Consider the following 15,107-nt stretch of genomic DNA (forward strand, 5'->3'; position numbering starts at 1 on the left):
ACCTGTTCTCCTCTTTTTTTTTCCCCCTCTTTTTTTTTTTTTTTTTGCAAGGGTGAAGCCTTCAGATTTCGGGAAGCAGACCACGGTGTGGCAAAACAAGTGCGCGTGCGTGTGTGAGGTGAGAGAGGTGTGTGATGGTCACAAAATGTGTGATAGATTTGTTTGCGTTGGACAAACCATCAATTAGCCCTGTGGAGCCATGAAGACCATGGAATCGTGTTTCACAAACTCCCAAAGAGAGACCTTTTTTTTTCTTCAGCCAATCTTGCTGTTTTGCTTCGTATATGTCTTTCTGCCCAACGTTTACCTGCAGCCGCACCTAAAAGACCATTTTTCGAGACCACAGGAAAGAAAGAGAAAAGACATTGCGAACCGCCAAGAGAATCCATCCATTCCATTCTTGATTAAGAAAACAAACAAAATAACCAAGTAGAAAGACTCCCAGCCAGCCTTGTACTTTGAGCCCCTAATTGGCCTCGACCCAGCCTCCGGGCATCCTTGCTACTCCCTTACCTGCTCCTTTTTGATAGGCGCGTTTATTCCAACGACGCTCAAGACGTCGTTTGTGTTTGTCGAGCAGCTCTTGGATGCGTTGACTGTAATCTGCCGGCCACTCATTTTTGTAGCGCACGGCTTCTTCCGCAACTCCCACCAACGTGCGCTGAACAGGCCACTCCTCCCTATTGTAAAAGTCCATCTTTTGTTCGACTGGCTTGACGTTTGACCTGTGCCTGTTATCTTTTCCCTTGATTGATTCTTGCGGAAAGCTGAACCTAAAAGACGGCGAGATGTGCGATTCCCGGAGCGCCTCAAACTCTTGCAATACCTCCAAGGCTCCATTCGAGGCGTCATTCGCAGGCGTCCATACCAGTGCATCGAGGCCATGGTGGTCAAGGGTCTTCAGTTCTCCTACAGGGTATATGCTGTCTCGTCGCAGAGCCGCAACGACTTTCCATTGCTCTGGTAGTTGCTTTCTTTCCCGGCTCAGGTATGTCGGAAGATGTACCCCACAATCCTCGAGCATTGTAAGCCATTCGTGAACATCCTTGACCACCTGCTTGTGGCTGGTTTGATTGTGGAGAATGTGAAAGTAGGCCGAGCCCTCAAAATAACCCCAGGACGCTCTATACTGTCCATGCACATCGACTCCCAACTTGATCAGTTGCTTGAGGATTGGGGTCCAGGCTTCCACACGACGGGTAAAAAAGCCAGGTGGGTAGCCCGCGGTAATCGGGCCAAGGTTGATATAACTGTCCACAGCCCGTGCCCAAGCCATGTCAATCCACTCGGATGTGTCTCCCTCGTGATGACGCAAAAAGTGGTTGGTAATGCTGCCAAATTGCTCTGGATCGGGGTAAATATAGCTGATCCACTGGAAGAAATCCGCATCTAGCTCAGCTCGTGGCGATTTGAAAACTACTGATAAGACTTGTTCACCCTCTCTGTTTTGTCTGTCAGATGGAGATTTAGCGGGGAGATATGTCATGATCAGGTTTTGGGCCGATACTCTAAGTCAGACGGAATCTGTATTAATTCTCGGAACAAAGATTATGGGTTGGCGTTATACTAGATACTTGTACCGGTAAAAAGAACTTACGATTCTAGGCATTTGCCACTGTGGTCGTTCAGAGCCAAGAACTTGCTCAGGATGGGCATTCGATTGTTGATTGCCAGCTATTTGAGTCAGCAACCCACCCAAAAAAAAAAAAAAAAAAAAAAAAAAAAAAAAAAAAAAAAAAAAAAAACTCAAGACATGTCAAAGAACACTTACATGCAGCAGAGTTGAAGTATTGCCCGTTACTTCATCGTGAACCATCGAATAAAGAGAAATCCGCCGGCTTGAGAGAAGACTCTGAAGCCCTCGAAGATCGTCCTCCTCCTCCTTAGGATGGAACAAGGCTGCAAGCTCCTTGCCAAGTTGTGTGGAGGTCTGAATCACATGTGTGACATTCAGAGAGTAGCTCAACGGCATATTCGATAATCTTCGGAGCTGAAGAGCAATTTGGTATGGGATAAGAGGCAATTTGATCAAGTACTCGGTCGACTCGTCAGTAATTCCATCGTCAAAGTATGACCACTTTGATTGCCTGTTCTTTCTGGTCACCTGCACTTGGCCTGCAATGCCACAATACCGATGGGTCTTGGATGATTTTCGCTGGGCCAAGGAGAAACTGTTCTGTGGAAAACCCACGGCGGAATTGGTTGTTGTGCTGATCTCCTCAGTTGTAGTTGAAGGGGTCAATATCGTCTCTCTTTCAGTCTGATCCATCTTTTCCATTTCTTCGTACTTTGGAGGCTGGTCAACTGAAGATAAGGATATGGACCACGTCTGGATGCTTATAGCAAGTTGCAAGGTATTATTGAGGTTGTAGATCTCTCCGCAAGCCTTGGCAATTTCGTCCTTTCTGTAAATGTAGTTGAGTCCAAATATCTTGCCTGATCTGCCGAGCCTCACTATCTTCTGCTCGAGACTTTTCAGCTTTTGTTGGCAAGAGGGAAGGATGCTGGCGATTTCCCGTGGTATTCCCGCTATATATACTTGACTCGGGGACGCCAGTGACCTTTCGAGGCACTCTTGAACAGTTTGAAAGATGTTGCCGAGTATATTGAGGTGATTGATCAGGTCAGTGACATCATCTGACGCTGCTTTATAAGTAGCCACATGCCCCTGTATACTATTCACGGTTTTGACGACCTGGCCCACCAGCGCCAGCACACCGCAAACAGTCGAGAAGGGCTCCATGTTTAGGGAATACAAGATAGAACAAAAGACACGTATAACGCAAGGCAGAACTAAGCAAAAGATCGTTTCCTGAACCAACAGGAAAAAAGGCAAATGTGAGGTTTTGGTTGCTCAGAGTCAGAGTAAGTCCATCATTGTATAATAAAGAAGCCGTGGGCGCCACATGAGCGACGGAGGACGGACCGCATGATGCCCATCTGGAAAGCCCTACGCCTTGTGCTGAGGCTTTTCGAGTGACCAACAACAGCCTAGTGAAACTATAGGGAGGATTGAGTGGTTGACATTTCACGGATAGAGGTGGACATGGGCCAAAGAGGCAGCCAAGCACTAGGAATGCAAGAAGACAATAGGAAGCAAGAACAGCCGGACCACTAACGGGTACGAGCTGTAGTGATACAGCATCCTGCAAGTCTCCATTGTGTGCTTCATCCTTGGATGAACGGTGCAACCCAAAAGCTTCGGAATCGCTGTCTCTGGGGCGGAGCAAAGATGGCGGGACGGAGAGTCATTGGGAAAGGGAAGATGGACAAAAGTGAAAAAGGCGACGAGGGCTGAGAAGTTGGTGGGATGTGTGACAGTGGATGGGATTGATCAGTTTTGTGTGAAGATCGAAGATTTAAAACAGGAGCAGATGACAGACACTAGACTAGTCCTAGCTAGTCTTGCTAGTTCTAGGTCTAGTCTCTTGTTGCGCCCAAGTCCTAACCCACGATTCATTTCATTATCAGAGGCACTCACGTGGCTTCACTCTCCCCCTGAACCCATTGAATTAATTACCCACAAAAGCCCCTTCCTCAGGCCAATCGGCCCTTGGATTGATTCAATCTATGCCGGCTGACGTCTTGTCCGTACACTCCTTCCTATTTCCTCTATGCAATTCCCGACTCAGAACTCACTAAACCCGCTACATTTCGAGTTGTGAAAAAGTGGAATTGACATGTTCCATGCGTATGGAATGTTTTCAACCTGCTTCCCTTTTACTCTTTCGTTTCTCTCACAAGCGTGGAATATCGAGAAAGAAAGAAAATAAAGAGAAAAAAAGTCTGTCTGGCTTCTCCTGCCGCCGCGGTTTGCCGCACCACATCTCTTTTGTTCTCCCCCTCACCACGACCCCCGGCTTCCCAAGAAATTAAGCCCACCGCGGCTGGTAGGGTCTCATCCGTTGCACACCTGACCTTGACCTTGACATCCCGACGTGGATCTATACGACGTCAAGTGCCGTTTTAATTACTACGCTATACAATAACCACATATGTGGCGAATGAGGTTTATACTACTTCGACGTGGTATGTAAATGAAATGTGGGTGGGTATGCATGCGTTTTGTCAGCAAACAAAACATATTTCTCAGAGTCAGAACTAGCTGCAGTCGTCGTCGTGCTGGAACATCATCTGCGTTGTGGTCCACTCGATTTCATGGATATTATGAAGTGCTTCCCCGTCTCTGCTGCTGGTTGAGTTTGCAACCTAAGGTCACACTACCTGATTCTGGTTCCTAAGTTTCCTGTATAAGGCACTCATGGGTTTTCGCAAACGTCTCGTCCATCTTCCAGTCGCCAATCTCTCTGCCTTACACGGATATCTGAGTAGACAAAGCTGTCTACTGTCATGGGCTATATATCATCATGGGTAACGGTAGCCGTTATCTCATCACTCGCCCTGGTCTCTGCTGCGGCTCCGTCTCCCTTGGACCTAAAGTCTGACCTTACTATCCTGGTCGAGAATGACCTTGAGGGTTCGTCCAACATTACCATTCTGGAAAAGTCTCGGTCCCTTTTTTAAGTTTCCCCGGAAAACACTGACTTGACTTGACTTTTGTTGCAGGCCCTGGTAGCAAATCTCCCGCATCAGGTATCATTTTACTCAGTGGGCAGAACCACACGTTGACAGAAGCAGACAGCGCCTGCAAAGCATTGGGCGAGCAGCTCTGGTCTCCAGCGCTGAATAGAAGCACAGTGGAAGTTGTCCAGCGGCAGATAGACTACCTAGTGCTTCGACAATCCTTCACAAACGCTACAAGATTTTGGATTGCCCCTCAAAAAGGAGATAATGGCACTGTCGATGGCCCGCACACCATCAATGCTGAAGGGCATCTCCAGCCTCTCGAGAACCCCAACGAACAGTTGCCGGCTGTGTGCACGCAGTCAGCACCCTTCTCTAGCATGTCGTCGGGAGATACGAGCGAGACGTGGCGAGTTGCTGTCAAGGCCAATGATGATACCCTAACCGGCTATCGCGACCGCGTCAGTTTCCGCTTTTTGGGAATCCGATATGCATCACAGCCTGGACGGTTTAGATACTCAACCCCCTATCAGGGCTCAGGCGGTAACTACTCGGTACTGAAAATCGCACCAGCGTGCATCCAGTTGGATGGCTCGGGCTCCGAGGACTGCCTGTTCCTCAACATATGGACCCCGTATCTGCCACAGGATGGCGCATCCACCGCCAAGAATAACCTCAGGCCGGTCATGTTCTGGATCCACGGCGGAGCATTCACTTCGGCGAGCGGCGGCGACTCCTTTTCCGACGGTGGCAACTTTGCCTCCCGCAACGACGCCGTTGTGGTTGCCATCAACTACCGTCTAGGGACACTTGGCTTCATGGCCATCGACGACGGCGAGACCAACGGCAACTATGGACTTGCGGACCAGGTCAACGCTCTGGACTGGGTCATTTCCAACATCCGCAGCTTCGGCGGCGATCCCAACCGCATCACCATCTACGGCCAAAGCGCAGGGGCAGCTTCAGTGCGCGCCCTGCTGGCCTCGCCCAAGGCCGCCGGCAAGTTCGCCGCCGCGATACCCATGAGCGGGCTCGGAGGGTTCAACTACGGCACCACTTATGCAAAGTACTTCACCATCGAGGAAGAAATGAAGACAGTCGGGAATGAAATCTTGACCCTCACCGGCTGCAGCACGGCCGTCTCCCGAGTCGACTGTCTCCGCCAAGTGCCCCTGTCAGAGCTACTCACCATCACCCCAGCACGATATCTCGTCGTCGACGGCACCTACCTCACCACCGACGAGCTCGAACTCAAATCCGGCCCACCCCTCTCAGTTCACCTGATGATGGGCTCCGTCCGCGAAGACGGCGCCCCCTTCATCGCATACCCCACAACCACCAACGAGACCGAGTACCTAGCCCAGATCGGCTTCAACCCGCCTTCCCCAAGCCTCTTCCCCATCCCGACCACCACCACCAACTCAACCCTGAACCTCTACAACATGGCCTCCCGCCTCGCCACCGACGCCATGTTCCGATGCATCGACCAGGCCACCGTGCACGCCGCCCTGCGCAGCGGTCGCCTGGGCACGGGGCGCGCCTTCTACTACGAATTCGACCGCACCTACCAGACGGCCGGCTGGCCGCGGCTGGACGTGTGCGAACCGCCGCGCACCGCCGCCAAACCCAACGGCGACCCGTCGCTGCCCTACCTGCGCTGCCACTCGGGTGAGCTCAACTACGTGTTTGGCAACGTGGTGCGCGAGGACAGACCGGCCCGCGACGACGCCGATTTCCCGTTCCAGCGCCTCGTCGTCGACATGTTTGGCGCCTTTGCCCGCGACTACGACCCGAATCCGGACGAGTGCTTCTTGGAGACTAGGGGTTACGCCGAGACGCTGAGTGAGGTCCGTCGGTCAGGGCAATGGCTCCCCGCCACCAAGGATGGCGTGACGCTCAGAGAGCTCGATTGGCCGTCGCGGCAGGGTCCGTTTAGGGAGCTGCCGCAGTGCGAATCGCTGGGGTTGGGGCTGGGTTACTATGAGTGATGTGGGTGGTCTTTTAAAAATCCGAGTTCGAAATAGATATAGAGCTGGACTAGTCCTAGTCGCCGGCTAGGTATGGTGGGACTCTGCATGGCATAGCCCATAGCATTCATATGTATATCTTAGTTGTTTATTGAACAACGACGTCCTATAGGCTCTTTCCCACCGCACGATTTTGCTCAGCTCCAATGCCAAGTCTACGTGGCAGGGCCTGCCGGGGTCTGGTGAGGGTGTAGCCATCTCTGGAGATGATTGGGTGTTTTTGAGTGCCTTGACGCATCGCACCAACACCGCAAAATAGTCCCGCATGACCCCTCTCCTTTCACTGTTCTGTCGCACCCTCCTCTTCGTTTTTGCTCGTGTTCGCTCACAGGCGTGTCTATTTTGTCTTTGCTGTCGAATCTGCTGCGAAAGCTTATCTTTCGACCATAAATCTTGAGCTTCGTTGATGGTTTTGTTTTATTTACCATATCTTTGTGGTTCCACCGTACGAAATAAGAGGACTTCACTGCATGGGTCCTATCTGCTGAAAGCATCATGGCATCGGCCCTTACAAGGGTCGGTTTGCCAACTAGAAGACGGCACACGCCTGCGAACGTCATTTTGGGCGCGCAGGAGACCACGGGAGAGGATGAAAAGCCCCTGGGCAACAAAATCCGGGAGTTCTCCGAGGACTGGGATGAGATAGAGGATGTGGGCGACTTCTTTGTCGACAGGCTATGGCCGCAGCTGGAGTCGGACTACCAAGACATGCTCGTTGAAGCAAAGAGATTTCTGCTGCTTCAGCTGAGCAAGGACAGAAACGTGTCAGGTGTGGCTAGTTTTGTCCGAGCGCGAGTGAAGACAGCCGAATCAATCCGCAAGTCTATACAAAGACGAAGCACGAACGGTAATATCGTTAAGCCTGCGGATATTTTCTTCCACGTCCATGACCTTGTGGGATTACAGGTCATTGTTGACACTCGAGGGAACGTTCTGAAAATGACCGACTTTGTGGCAGATTGCTTCCAAAAGGTACCAGGGAAAGATGTCGTCCGTCACGAGCTGCTCAGATACGATTCTACAGAGGGAATGTCTGAGTTCGGTGCCTACGAAGCCTACAATCATCACGTTCATCTCCCAGATGGCTACGAGGTCTCCCGCTTCACCAATGTCATGCTTGAGATTCAGATTACAACCGTCGGCGAAGCTCTCTTCAATATTCTTGATCATGATATAAATTACAAAGGCTGTGCTGGCCCTCTTTCAGCTGAGCAACGGGCATGGCTGGACTCTCTCAAAAGTGCCGCCAAGCAAGTCGGCCTAGCTATGGCACAACTTACAGGCCGAGGTCATCAGGAGAGCAAGCTGGGAGAAATATACCAGCTTATGTGCAAGATGGCTAGTGGTTTGAAAGAGAAGCCACGGTCCAATTTGCTCAGGTGAGGGCCCGATTCATCATATTTCATGGTTAAGGTGGCTTGCTAATATATTAGAAGCTCATTTACCGATGAGCTCCGATCCCTCGTCCCAGATGGACATGGAGCTAGTGAAAAGGAGCGTGAGAAACTTGTTCAAAGCTTCAGGTTTCCCGACTTGAATAGGCGTCGCAACATGATATCTGAGACCTGCCCAGAGACCTACCAGTGGATCTTCAAGCGAGCGGATCAAATAAAGGCACAAGAAATGACGGATGTATATTCCGAGTCTCCATGCTGGCCCAGCTTCAGTGACTGGATCAAGTCAGAGACTTGCTTCTTCTGGATCAGTGGGAAAGCAGGCTCTGGAAAAAGCACTTTAATGAACTTTATACTGAAAAGCACCCGCACTAGGGAGCTGCTCGATCAATGGAAGTCTGGTGCTGTCATTATATCTCACTTCTTTTGGAGAGCTGGCAGTACCTTGGAAAATTCTCTAATGGGGATGTTTTGCTCTTTGGTGTACCAACTGGCTGACCAAAACACATATGTACAAAATTTGATTATGGCCCGGGTCTCGAACTGGAAGAAGCAGCAAAATCCCTCCGACTGGAATCCAGGAGAGCTCTCATCATTGCTTGATACAATTTTCACCAAATCACCATGCCCAATTTTTGTCTTAATCGACGGTCTGGATGAAATCTCTGAGAGAAAGGATCGCTTGGATCTTATGAAAGCGTTAGAGCGCTTCCGAGGACTTCGCAACGTCAAAGTTTGTGTGTCGAGCAGGCCGGAACGGTTTTTCGAAGAGAGTTTCAAGAATGAACAGCAGCTGAGATTACATGATCTCACAAAAGGGGACATGGAGAAAGAAGCGTCGGAAATTCTTAAAGACTGGTCTAAGAAATATGAAGAGCAAAAGGTTGCAGACCTCAGAAAAACACTAGTATGCAAGGCTGAAGGGGTCTTCCTTTGGCTGCATCTGGCTGGTTTGAGGCTGAAAGAGGGTTTCCATCGGGGTGACACTATGAGCGAGCTTGAGCAGCTCCTGAAGGCTCTTCCTGTTGAGCTGCACGGGCTTTACGAGGAGATGTGGCTCCGTGTCAACGAAGACAAAAAGTCAAAACAAATTGGAGCGCATTATATTAACATTATGGTTCAGTGGAACCATATCGAAAACATCAGCGAGTATCCTGTTTTGCTGGTGGCCGCAGCCGCAACTTTCTCAGGTCGACAGCTGTTATTGGACGGTTCCAAGGCAGCTTTCGATCTGAGAATCTTTTTAGCACACCACGAGGAGGTCCAGAGGTGCATAAAAAACCGATGCGCTGGGATTTTTCAAGTCACCAAGATGGATTGGATCCGCAATCGAGTATCCTTTGCAGGCATGGACTCACTAAGAGACCTAGAAGTTCACCCTATTCACCGCTCTGTCTTTGACTTTTTCGTGGATACGGAAGAAGGCCTGAAGATCCGGGACTTCGATACCTGCTCCCATGATCAGACAGTCACCGACATCCTGGAGGGATTTTTGTATCTCAAATACTTCAGGCTAGTGCGAGATTCGACGCCACTCGAAAAAGCCGTTAGGATTATCAGCCAGCATACTCACATTCCTAGAGACTTGCTGGGAAAGTATGCACGCCTCCTCGAGCCCTTGAGCCCCCCAAAGCCTGATTTCTCCGCCCATTTATTGTCATGGGTACTCTTTCGGCGCCACATGAACGATTACCCCGAAGATGAGCAGAGTGACAGCCAGCATGTCCAACAGTGCGTTCAAAATTGTATCCAACAATGCAAACAGCCAAAAGCGCTAGCTTCTTGGATTTCTCGAGAAACTATAGGTCACCAGGACAAAGATTTGCGCGACATGCTTCAGGGGCAAGGAGCCGACATTTGGGCAAGGGGGGTAGCTGGCTGCAACAGCGAATTATGGCGCGAGCGCAGGGGGGAATTCTCGAAGGACGTGGTGATATACGCATCCGCCGGCGCTCTAGAGCTCTTCAATATCTGGACATACGGGCTGCCCGACAAGTCGGAGGACAAGTTTGAGCCTCTCACTTTTACAACCGTCGACTTCGAGCCTGGAGAGTGCATCCCATTCGAATTCAGCTACACCGAGACATGGAGCTACCTAGAGGGACGGGGCGGTCCGTTGCTCAATGAAGTCGAGGTCTGTGTGGACATCACGTTGAAACTTAATCTGGCTTTCCTGGCAAAACTGCTCAAGCCTTGGGGTTTTCTGTCAGAGAGCTTCCTGTCCAAGGCCTCTTCGGTTCCGTCAAGTGTCAGCCTCCTGCTAGTGGAGTACAATACTGGTTACAATGAAGACAGGGTGTTTCTCGCGCCGTCAGACGAACACATATCAGATCTGCTTGCAGAGGAGATCATGCGCACGCCGATGCCCTCGCGCCACGATGGTCCTAGCACGGGTCCTAAGGCGATAAGGGACAGCACACTTGGAACGCGAAAGCTCATTCGTGACTTCTTCCAGAGGTCCAATGACCAGTTTGAATATATTGCTGGACCGAGACAGCACTGGTTGGCGAGGCATGATTGTGGATATAGAATGGTCAAAGATCTTGAACCGTGGGAGAGGGATGAGTTGGGCATGTGTTTTGAAGGACATTTTGGCCTACTGTAAGATTTATACCTACGGTGTTGAAACCTAGGATTGGCTACCTGACTTGGTTGCGTAGGTAGGTATGCAACTCGTGTATAGATAGTCACGTAGATCCCACACTCCATTCAACAAAATCGGATCAACGGTGTTTACATTAATATAAAAACTTTAGGACCAATCTCCCCTTGAACAAAAGGACATTTCTGCAGCGTTTTCAGTCATAATTCACGGGTGTGAAGAGAACACAGCTTATATAGATAGGGTTTATCCAATAATCCTGTCCATCGTCCTTATGACTCTATATTAAGTCAAATGGTAGCCCATCTCCCATGAAAGGCAAACTCACGCAAACCGCATGGAGAATATTCTGTTTACGTTTGTACAATATACTGTATCATGAGTCAACCCATTATCAAATACTATAGAGACAAGTATGACTTCAGCAACGTGAATATAGCAAGCCACCAGCAACGCTTAACTCCACTCGCCCCAGCCAGCCATAGCCCACACCTGCTTTTTCATCCAACTGGACAGAAATCTAATGCTACATAGACGTAGAAAAGAACACGAAAGAAGAAAGAAAAAAAAAAAAAAAAAAAAAAAAAAAAAACAAAGAAAATGGTACAGTATACACCAATAGACAGATATTATATACAGTATAAGAAACAGGAAGAGAGTAAGAATTCAGCATGGGGTATCATGTAGAAATGATATTACCAACGACAACATCAAGAACAAAAAGTCATCAGCCCATTCTTGTGGGCGCTCGACTAGGCCCTCCAGCCCTCGGGCCGTTGAACCTCTCCCAACCCCACTTCCCCTTTGTCGCCAACGATGGACCGTTGCCGAACCTCGCACCAAGCGCGTCCGTCACGGATAACGGCTCCTCCATCAGCTCTGCGTGAGAGTGATACGGCACCATAGTCTGTTTCGCCCTGGGCTTTTTTGGCGTGACTGATTCCGACCGCTTCTGTGCGACTATCTCCTTCAACTCCGCATCCTCCGCCGTGATCTGAGCCTTGATGAAAGATATGTCTGCTGTGCTTGGATCTGTCTCACGCAGGGTTTCCATGACGGACTTCCGCGGCGTGTATTCAATGCCGTCAAAGTTGGGCGCGTGTGCACTCGGGAGTATAGCCGGGTCTAGGAAGGCCTTGTCACCCTTTTCCAGTAGCGTCTTGATGTCAAGGCTCTCGCCGTGGGGGATGGGGGTGGAGTGGCTCGGTGTAATGCAGTCCATATCGACCTCTTTGCGCAAGACATGGTCAATATCAACCGCAGAAAAGTACGCCGCTGATTGAGGCAAATCGCGGATCCCAACTTGCTCGGCAAACATGGCTCGCGTCCAGAGGTTTGAAACCTGTAGTGCCATCGCTGCACGATACTTGTCATGATCCTTGACCAAGTATCGAATCTCATCATGCACTGTTATGGCGAGCCTCGCATCGATGTTGAACCTTCTTATGAGATAATCCATAGACACAATAAGCAGGTGCAAGTAGTCAACACCAGAGGACTGAATCGCCCAGTTGATACGTGAAGTCAGGTATCCGCCCTTTGACATGAACCGACTCATCAAGGCTTCTGTGATGCCAGCTCCTAGGACAGGTGTCCGTGGCCTCTCCTGCTCGGCAAACTCTTCCAGCTTGTTGAAGACAAATGATTCTGTACCGCCTCGCCAGAATGGCCTCTTATACAGAACTTTCCTGTTTGTCTTTGCGCCCTTGGTGGCCGCGTAAAGCTTGGAGGCAGTCTCCATGGTTTCCTGCTCTGAAAGATTAGGATTGAACTGTCTGAGCAGCTGCCCGGCGAACTTCAACCCAGCTCCGTAGATACGGCCGTAGTTGAATACTTTGGCGTCATTCCTTGTAATCCCCAAGATACTGGCTGTCCTCGAGTGCAGATCCGTACCGGCCGCCTTTGTTCCTTCCAATGTCATGAACCCTATCGCATTACCTCCATGGATCTTGAAAGTGGCATCGCCAACCACACTGGCAATCCACAACTCCTCCGAGTCCACATCGGCACCAACAAAGCAATACCCTGGAGGTGCCTTCACCATTGCCTTGAGCTCTGAACCGACTCGGTTCTTCTTGGCATTGCTAGCAGTGAGCCAAGTATTCTCTACCGCCCTCCGAGTAATCGTCCCCATGGGTATGATCTGAGGGAGAATGAATCCCGACTTGGTCTCTGGTTGGGTCGTGCGCTTCTTATTCTTGCTCTTTTTGGTGCTCGCAGAACCAGTAGGAGCCGAGAGCTCGTTCTCATAGACGACGAGTTGAGACATAATGCGATCTCGGGCACTGATCCAGTACGAACAAGATGCGTTCATCTCGAGAGCCTCTTTGGCGTATGAATACTCGGATGAGAGTAGACCACTCTCGAAGTAACCTAAATACCCCTTGGCCATGGGATTGGCACATCGAGCTAAAGGACCATCCTTGTGCGGTAGCTTGAAGTAAATCCCTCCATCTGTTCGGAGCTTTTCATTCGTCTCATCGCTCATGTCGCACTCAACCATTTGCCTGTTGATGTACTTTTCCCTGTCGCTCCTCTCCGCTCTGAATGTCCAGCCGTATTTGTCAGACCACACTAAAGGATGCCCGTCCCAGGCTAGGCGTAACAGAAGCGGCGCAATCCGTGTCCTGACAGTGATTCCGATCGGTGCGTCATTTTTGACAAAGAGATCTTTATACCACAGGGGCATTCCGGGCTTTTTTTGTCGGGCAGCAGGCCTCGGAGGATCTCCCTTCTTCTTTCCCTTGACCATTTTGATTTCCTGTCCTGACCAATCCAACTGGCTCAGCCAGGGGTCGGCACTCCACTTGTTCTGGTCGTCCTTGATTTCCAGCGCTTTCTCTGTCAAAGCGATCAGCCTCTCCTGCACCGCTTCTGACAGCTTTTGGTATGTCGCCTCCGCGTTGGCAATATAAGAGTCCCAACTCTCGTTGACCGGAAGAATGACCGAAGATAGGTGTCGCAGCGCTGCAAAACTGACGGGATGGGGACACACTTCAAGGAAATTTGGGAAGACAATCGAATAGACACGGTGCGTCACGGAAACGTCGGCCGCACAGTAGTCCAGCAATTCCTCGAGCTTGGCCATAACCCCATCTCTGTCCAGCACACTGAAATCGTCCCTGATAGCCTTATCAATGGATATGTTCAGGTGAAACTTGGCGACGTCCCTGAGAGAATTAACAGAGCTCCTATCCACCCAAAGCTCTTCTTCTTCCTGGCCCAGAACATTGCTGTTAAGCAGTCCAGCGAGTTCTATGTTGTCAGTCTCCTTGGCTATTTTATCGCGCAATTCCCGGCTCTTTTTGTGCTTCATCCAAGTTGGCCTTTGGCGGGAGCACATTCCGTTGACTGCCACATGCAGAGACATGGTATCAAGGAAGGCATTACGAGTTTGAGTGAGACTGTATTCCTCAAGTATCCTTGCGCGATCATAGCCAATATTATGGCCCACAATAATTCTGTCTTTCGACGGGTCTCCCAGCGGGATGAGATGTCGGTCGCTATTGGATTCACCCAGGAGCCAAGGCGACAGCCATGCGTACCATGCATTGGGACCAACAGCACAGGCCATAATGGCAAACGGACTCTCCTTCCATAAAACTTCGGTGTCGAAAGTGAGGAGGGTCTCGTCCGGCGCATCAACCGCCTCGGTCTTGCCATCGGGATAATACTTTGTCCATCCACTACGGCGTACCCATTTTCGAGGTTTCGGTGGGGTGCTTGCGCGGGCAAACTGTTTGGCGCGGGTCAAATAAGGCTCAGCCGAATCAACTCCGAGTTTGTGGAAATGCTCGTCGAGCGTTTTTCCATGCAGCGGGGGAAGATCGAAGGATATGGGTTCGCTAGTATCGGTGTTCTTTCCTAGCAAATCATGACGCCCGAGGTGGTCTCGAGCAAGTTCCACAAGCTGCTTTGGAGGGGGATCATGGCCCAAGGGGAAAACCTGGCTGAAGACGTGATTGCTGAGCTGCTGAACTCCTATTTCGTTGAATCGTGCCCCCGAGGGTCCTATTGATTTTGACGGAGACGAGGTTAGAACTAATTCTTTTTTTGGAAAAAGTAATATGACCAACAAGTGTATCAATATTCTTACGGGAAAGCCCTTTACTTGAGGCAACAGAGTCGCCTGCAGTGAATGCGACAGATGACTGCCATCGTGCAGGCCGGAGGTGGGTTCGACACCTGTGGCGCGCAAGTCGCACGAAAGCAGTCGAGTTCCCATTTGCGATGCTGCCACGAAGTGGTTTAAGCATCCTAACGAAGGCGACGGCTTGTCGCTAGCAGCATGTCGTCTATGTGAAGATGGTCGCTGCTTGTAGCAGCTGTCAAACTATGTAACCTGGACGTCGGCGCCCGAGTCGATTCGAAACTTTTGAGGTTCTTCGCGAAGTACAATACTTTTCGTCGTATCGATGATGTACAGCAGATCAGTCAAGTCGCATGGGAATTCAAAAGTTCAAGAGATTGAGTGGGGCAAATTTTTCCAAAAAGGGGGACTGGCCCTGCATCAGTGTGCCATGGGTGTAACTGGCCGATTGGTCTTGATGATGATGATTC

General features: G+C 50.3%; 5 protein-coding genes across 5 annotated transcripts; 3 read left to right on the forward strand and 2 right to left on the reverse strand.

The window, feature by feature from the left end:
• Nucleotides 1–17: 17 nt before the first annotated feature.
• PgNI_04484 (uncharacterized protein) lies at nucleotides 18–2,743 on the reverse strand (the record flags this gene model as incomplete). Its single annotated transcript, XM_031124529.1, has 3 exons — nucleotides 18–1,508; nucleotides 1,598–1,674; nucleotides 1,772–2,743. The coding sequence occupies 3 exons, from the start codon at nucleotides 2,741–2,743 to the stop codon at nucleotides 467–469; spliced, it is 2,091 nt and encodes a 696-aa protein (XP_030984076.1). The 3' UTR covers nucleotides 18–466.
• A 1,044-nt stretch (nucleotides 2,744–3,787) lies between these two features.
• On the forward strand, nucleotides 3,788–4,200 carry PgNI_04485 (uncharacterized protein; the record flags this gene model as incomplete). Its single annotated transcript, XM_031124530.1, has 2 exons — nucleotides 3,788–3,938; nucleotides 4,094–4,200. Coding segments are annotated over 2 exons (258 nt in total), but the record flags the coding sequence as incomplete, so codon positions are not given.
• Nucleotides 4,201–4,350: 150 nt separating this feature from the next.
• On the forward strand, nucleotides 4,351–6,512 carry PgNI_04486 (uncharacterized protein; the record flags this gene model as incomplete). Its single annotated transcript, XM_031124531.1, has 2 exons — nucleotides 4,351–4,477; nucleotides 4,567–6,512. The coding sequence occupies 2 exons, from the start codon at nucleotides 4,351–4,353 to the stop codon at nucleotides 6,510–6,512; spliced, it is 2,073 nt and encodes a 690-aa protein (XP_030984074.1).
• Nucleotides 6,513–6,867: 355 nt separating this feature from the next.
• PgNI_04487 (uncharacterized protein) lies at nucleotides 6,868–10,705 on the forward strand. Its single transcript, XM_031124532.1, has 2 exons — nucleotides 6,868–7,930; nucleotides 7,985–10,705. The coding sequence occupies exons 1-2, from the start codon at nucleotides 7,047–7,049 to the stop codon at nucleotides 10,548–10,550; spliced, it is 3,450 nt and encodes a 1,149-aa protein (XP_030984073.1). The 5' UTR covers nucleotides 6,868–7,046; the 3' UTR covers nucleotides 10,551–10,705.
• Nucleotides 10,706–11,180: 475 nt separating this feature from the next.
• On the reverse strand, nucleotides 11,181–14,978 carry PgNI_04488 (uncharacterized protein). Its single transcript, XM_031124533.1, has 2 exons — nucleotides 14,644–14,978; nucleotides 11,181–14,558 (listed from the first exon to the last, which is right to left on the reverse strand). Exons 1-2 carry the CDS (start codon nucleotides 14,801–14,803, stop codon nucleotides 11,275–11,277), a joined length of 3,444 nt encoding a protein of 1,147 aa, XP_030984072.1. The 5' UTR covers nucleotides 14,804–14,978; the 3' UTR covers nucleotides 11,181–11,274.
• Nucleotides 14,979–15,107: the final 129 nt, after the last annotated feature.

Source organism: Pyricularia grisea (assembly GCF_004355905.1).
Source record: "Pyricularia grisea strain NI907 chromosome Unknown Pyricularia_grisea_NI907_Scaffold_2, whole genome shotgun sequence".
NCBI lineage: Eukaryota > Fungi > Ascomycota > Sordariomycetes > Magnaporthales > Pyriculariaceae > Pyricularia > Pyricularia grisea.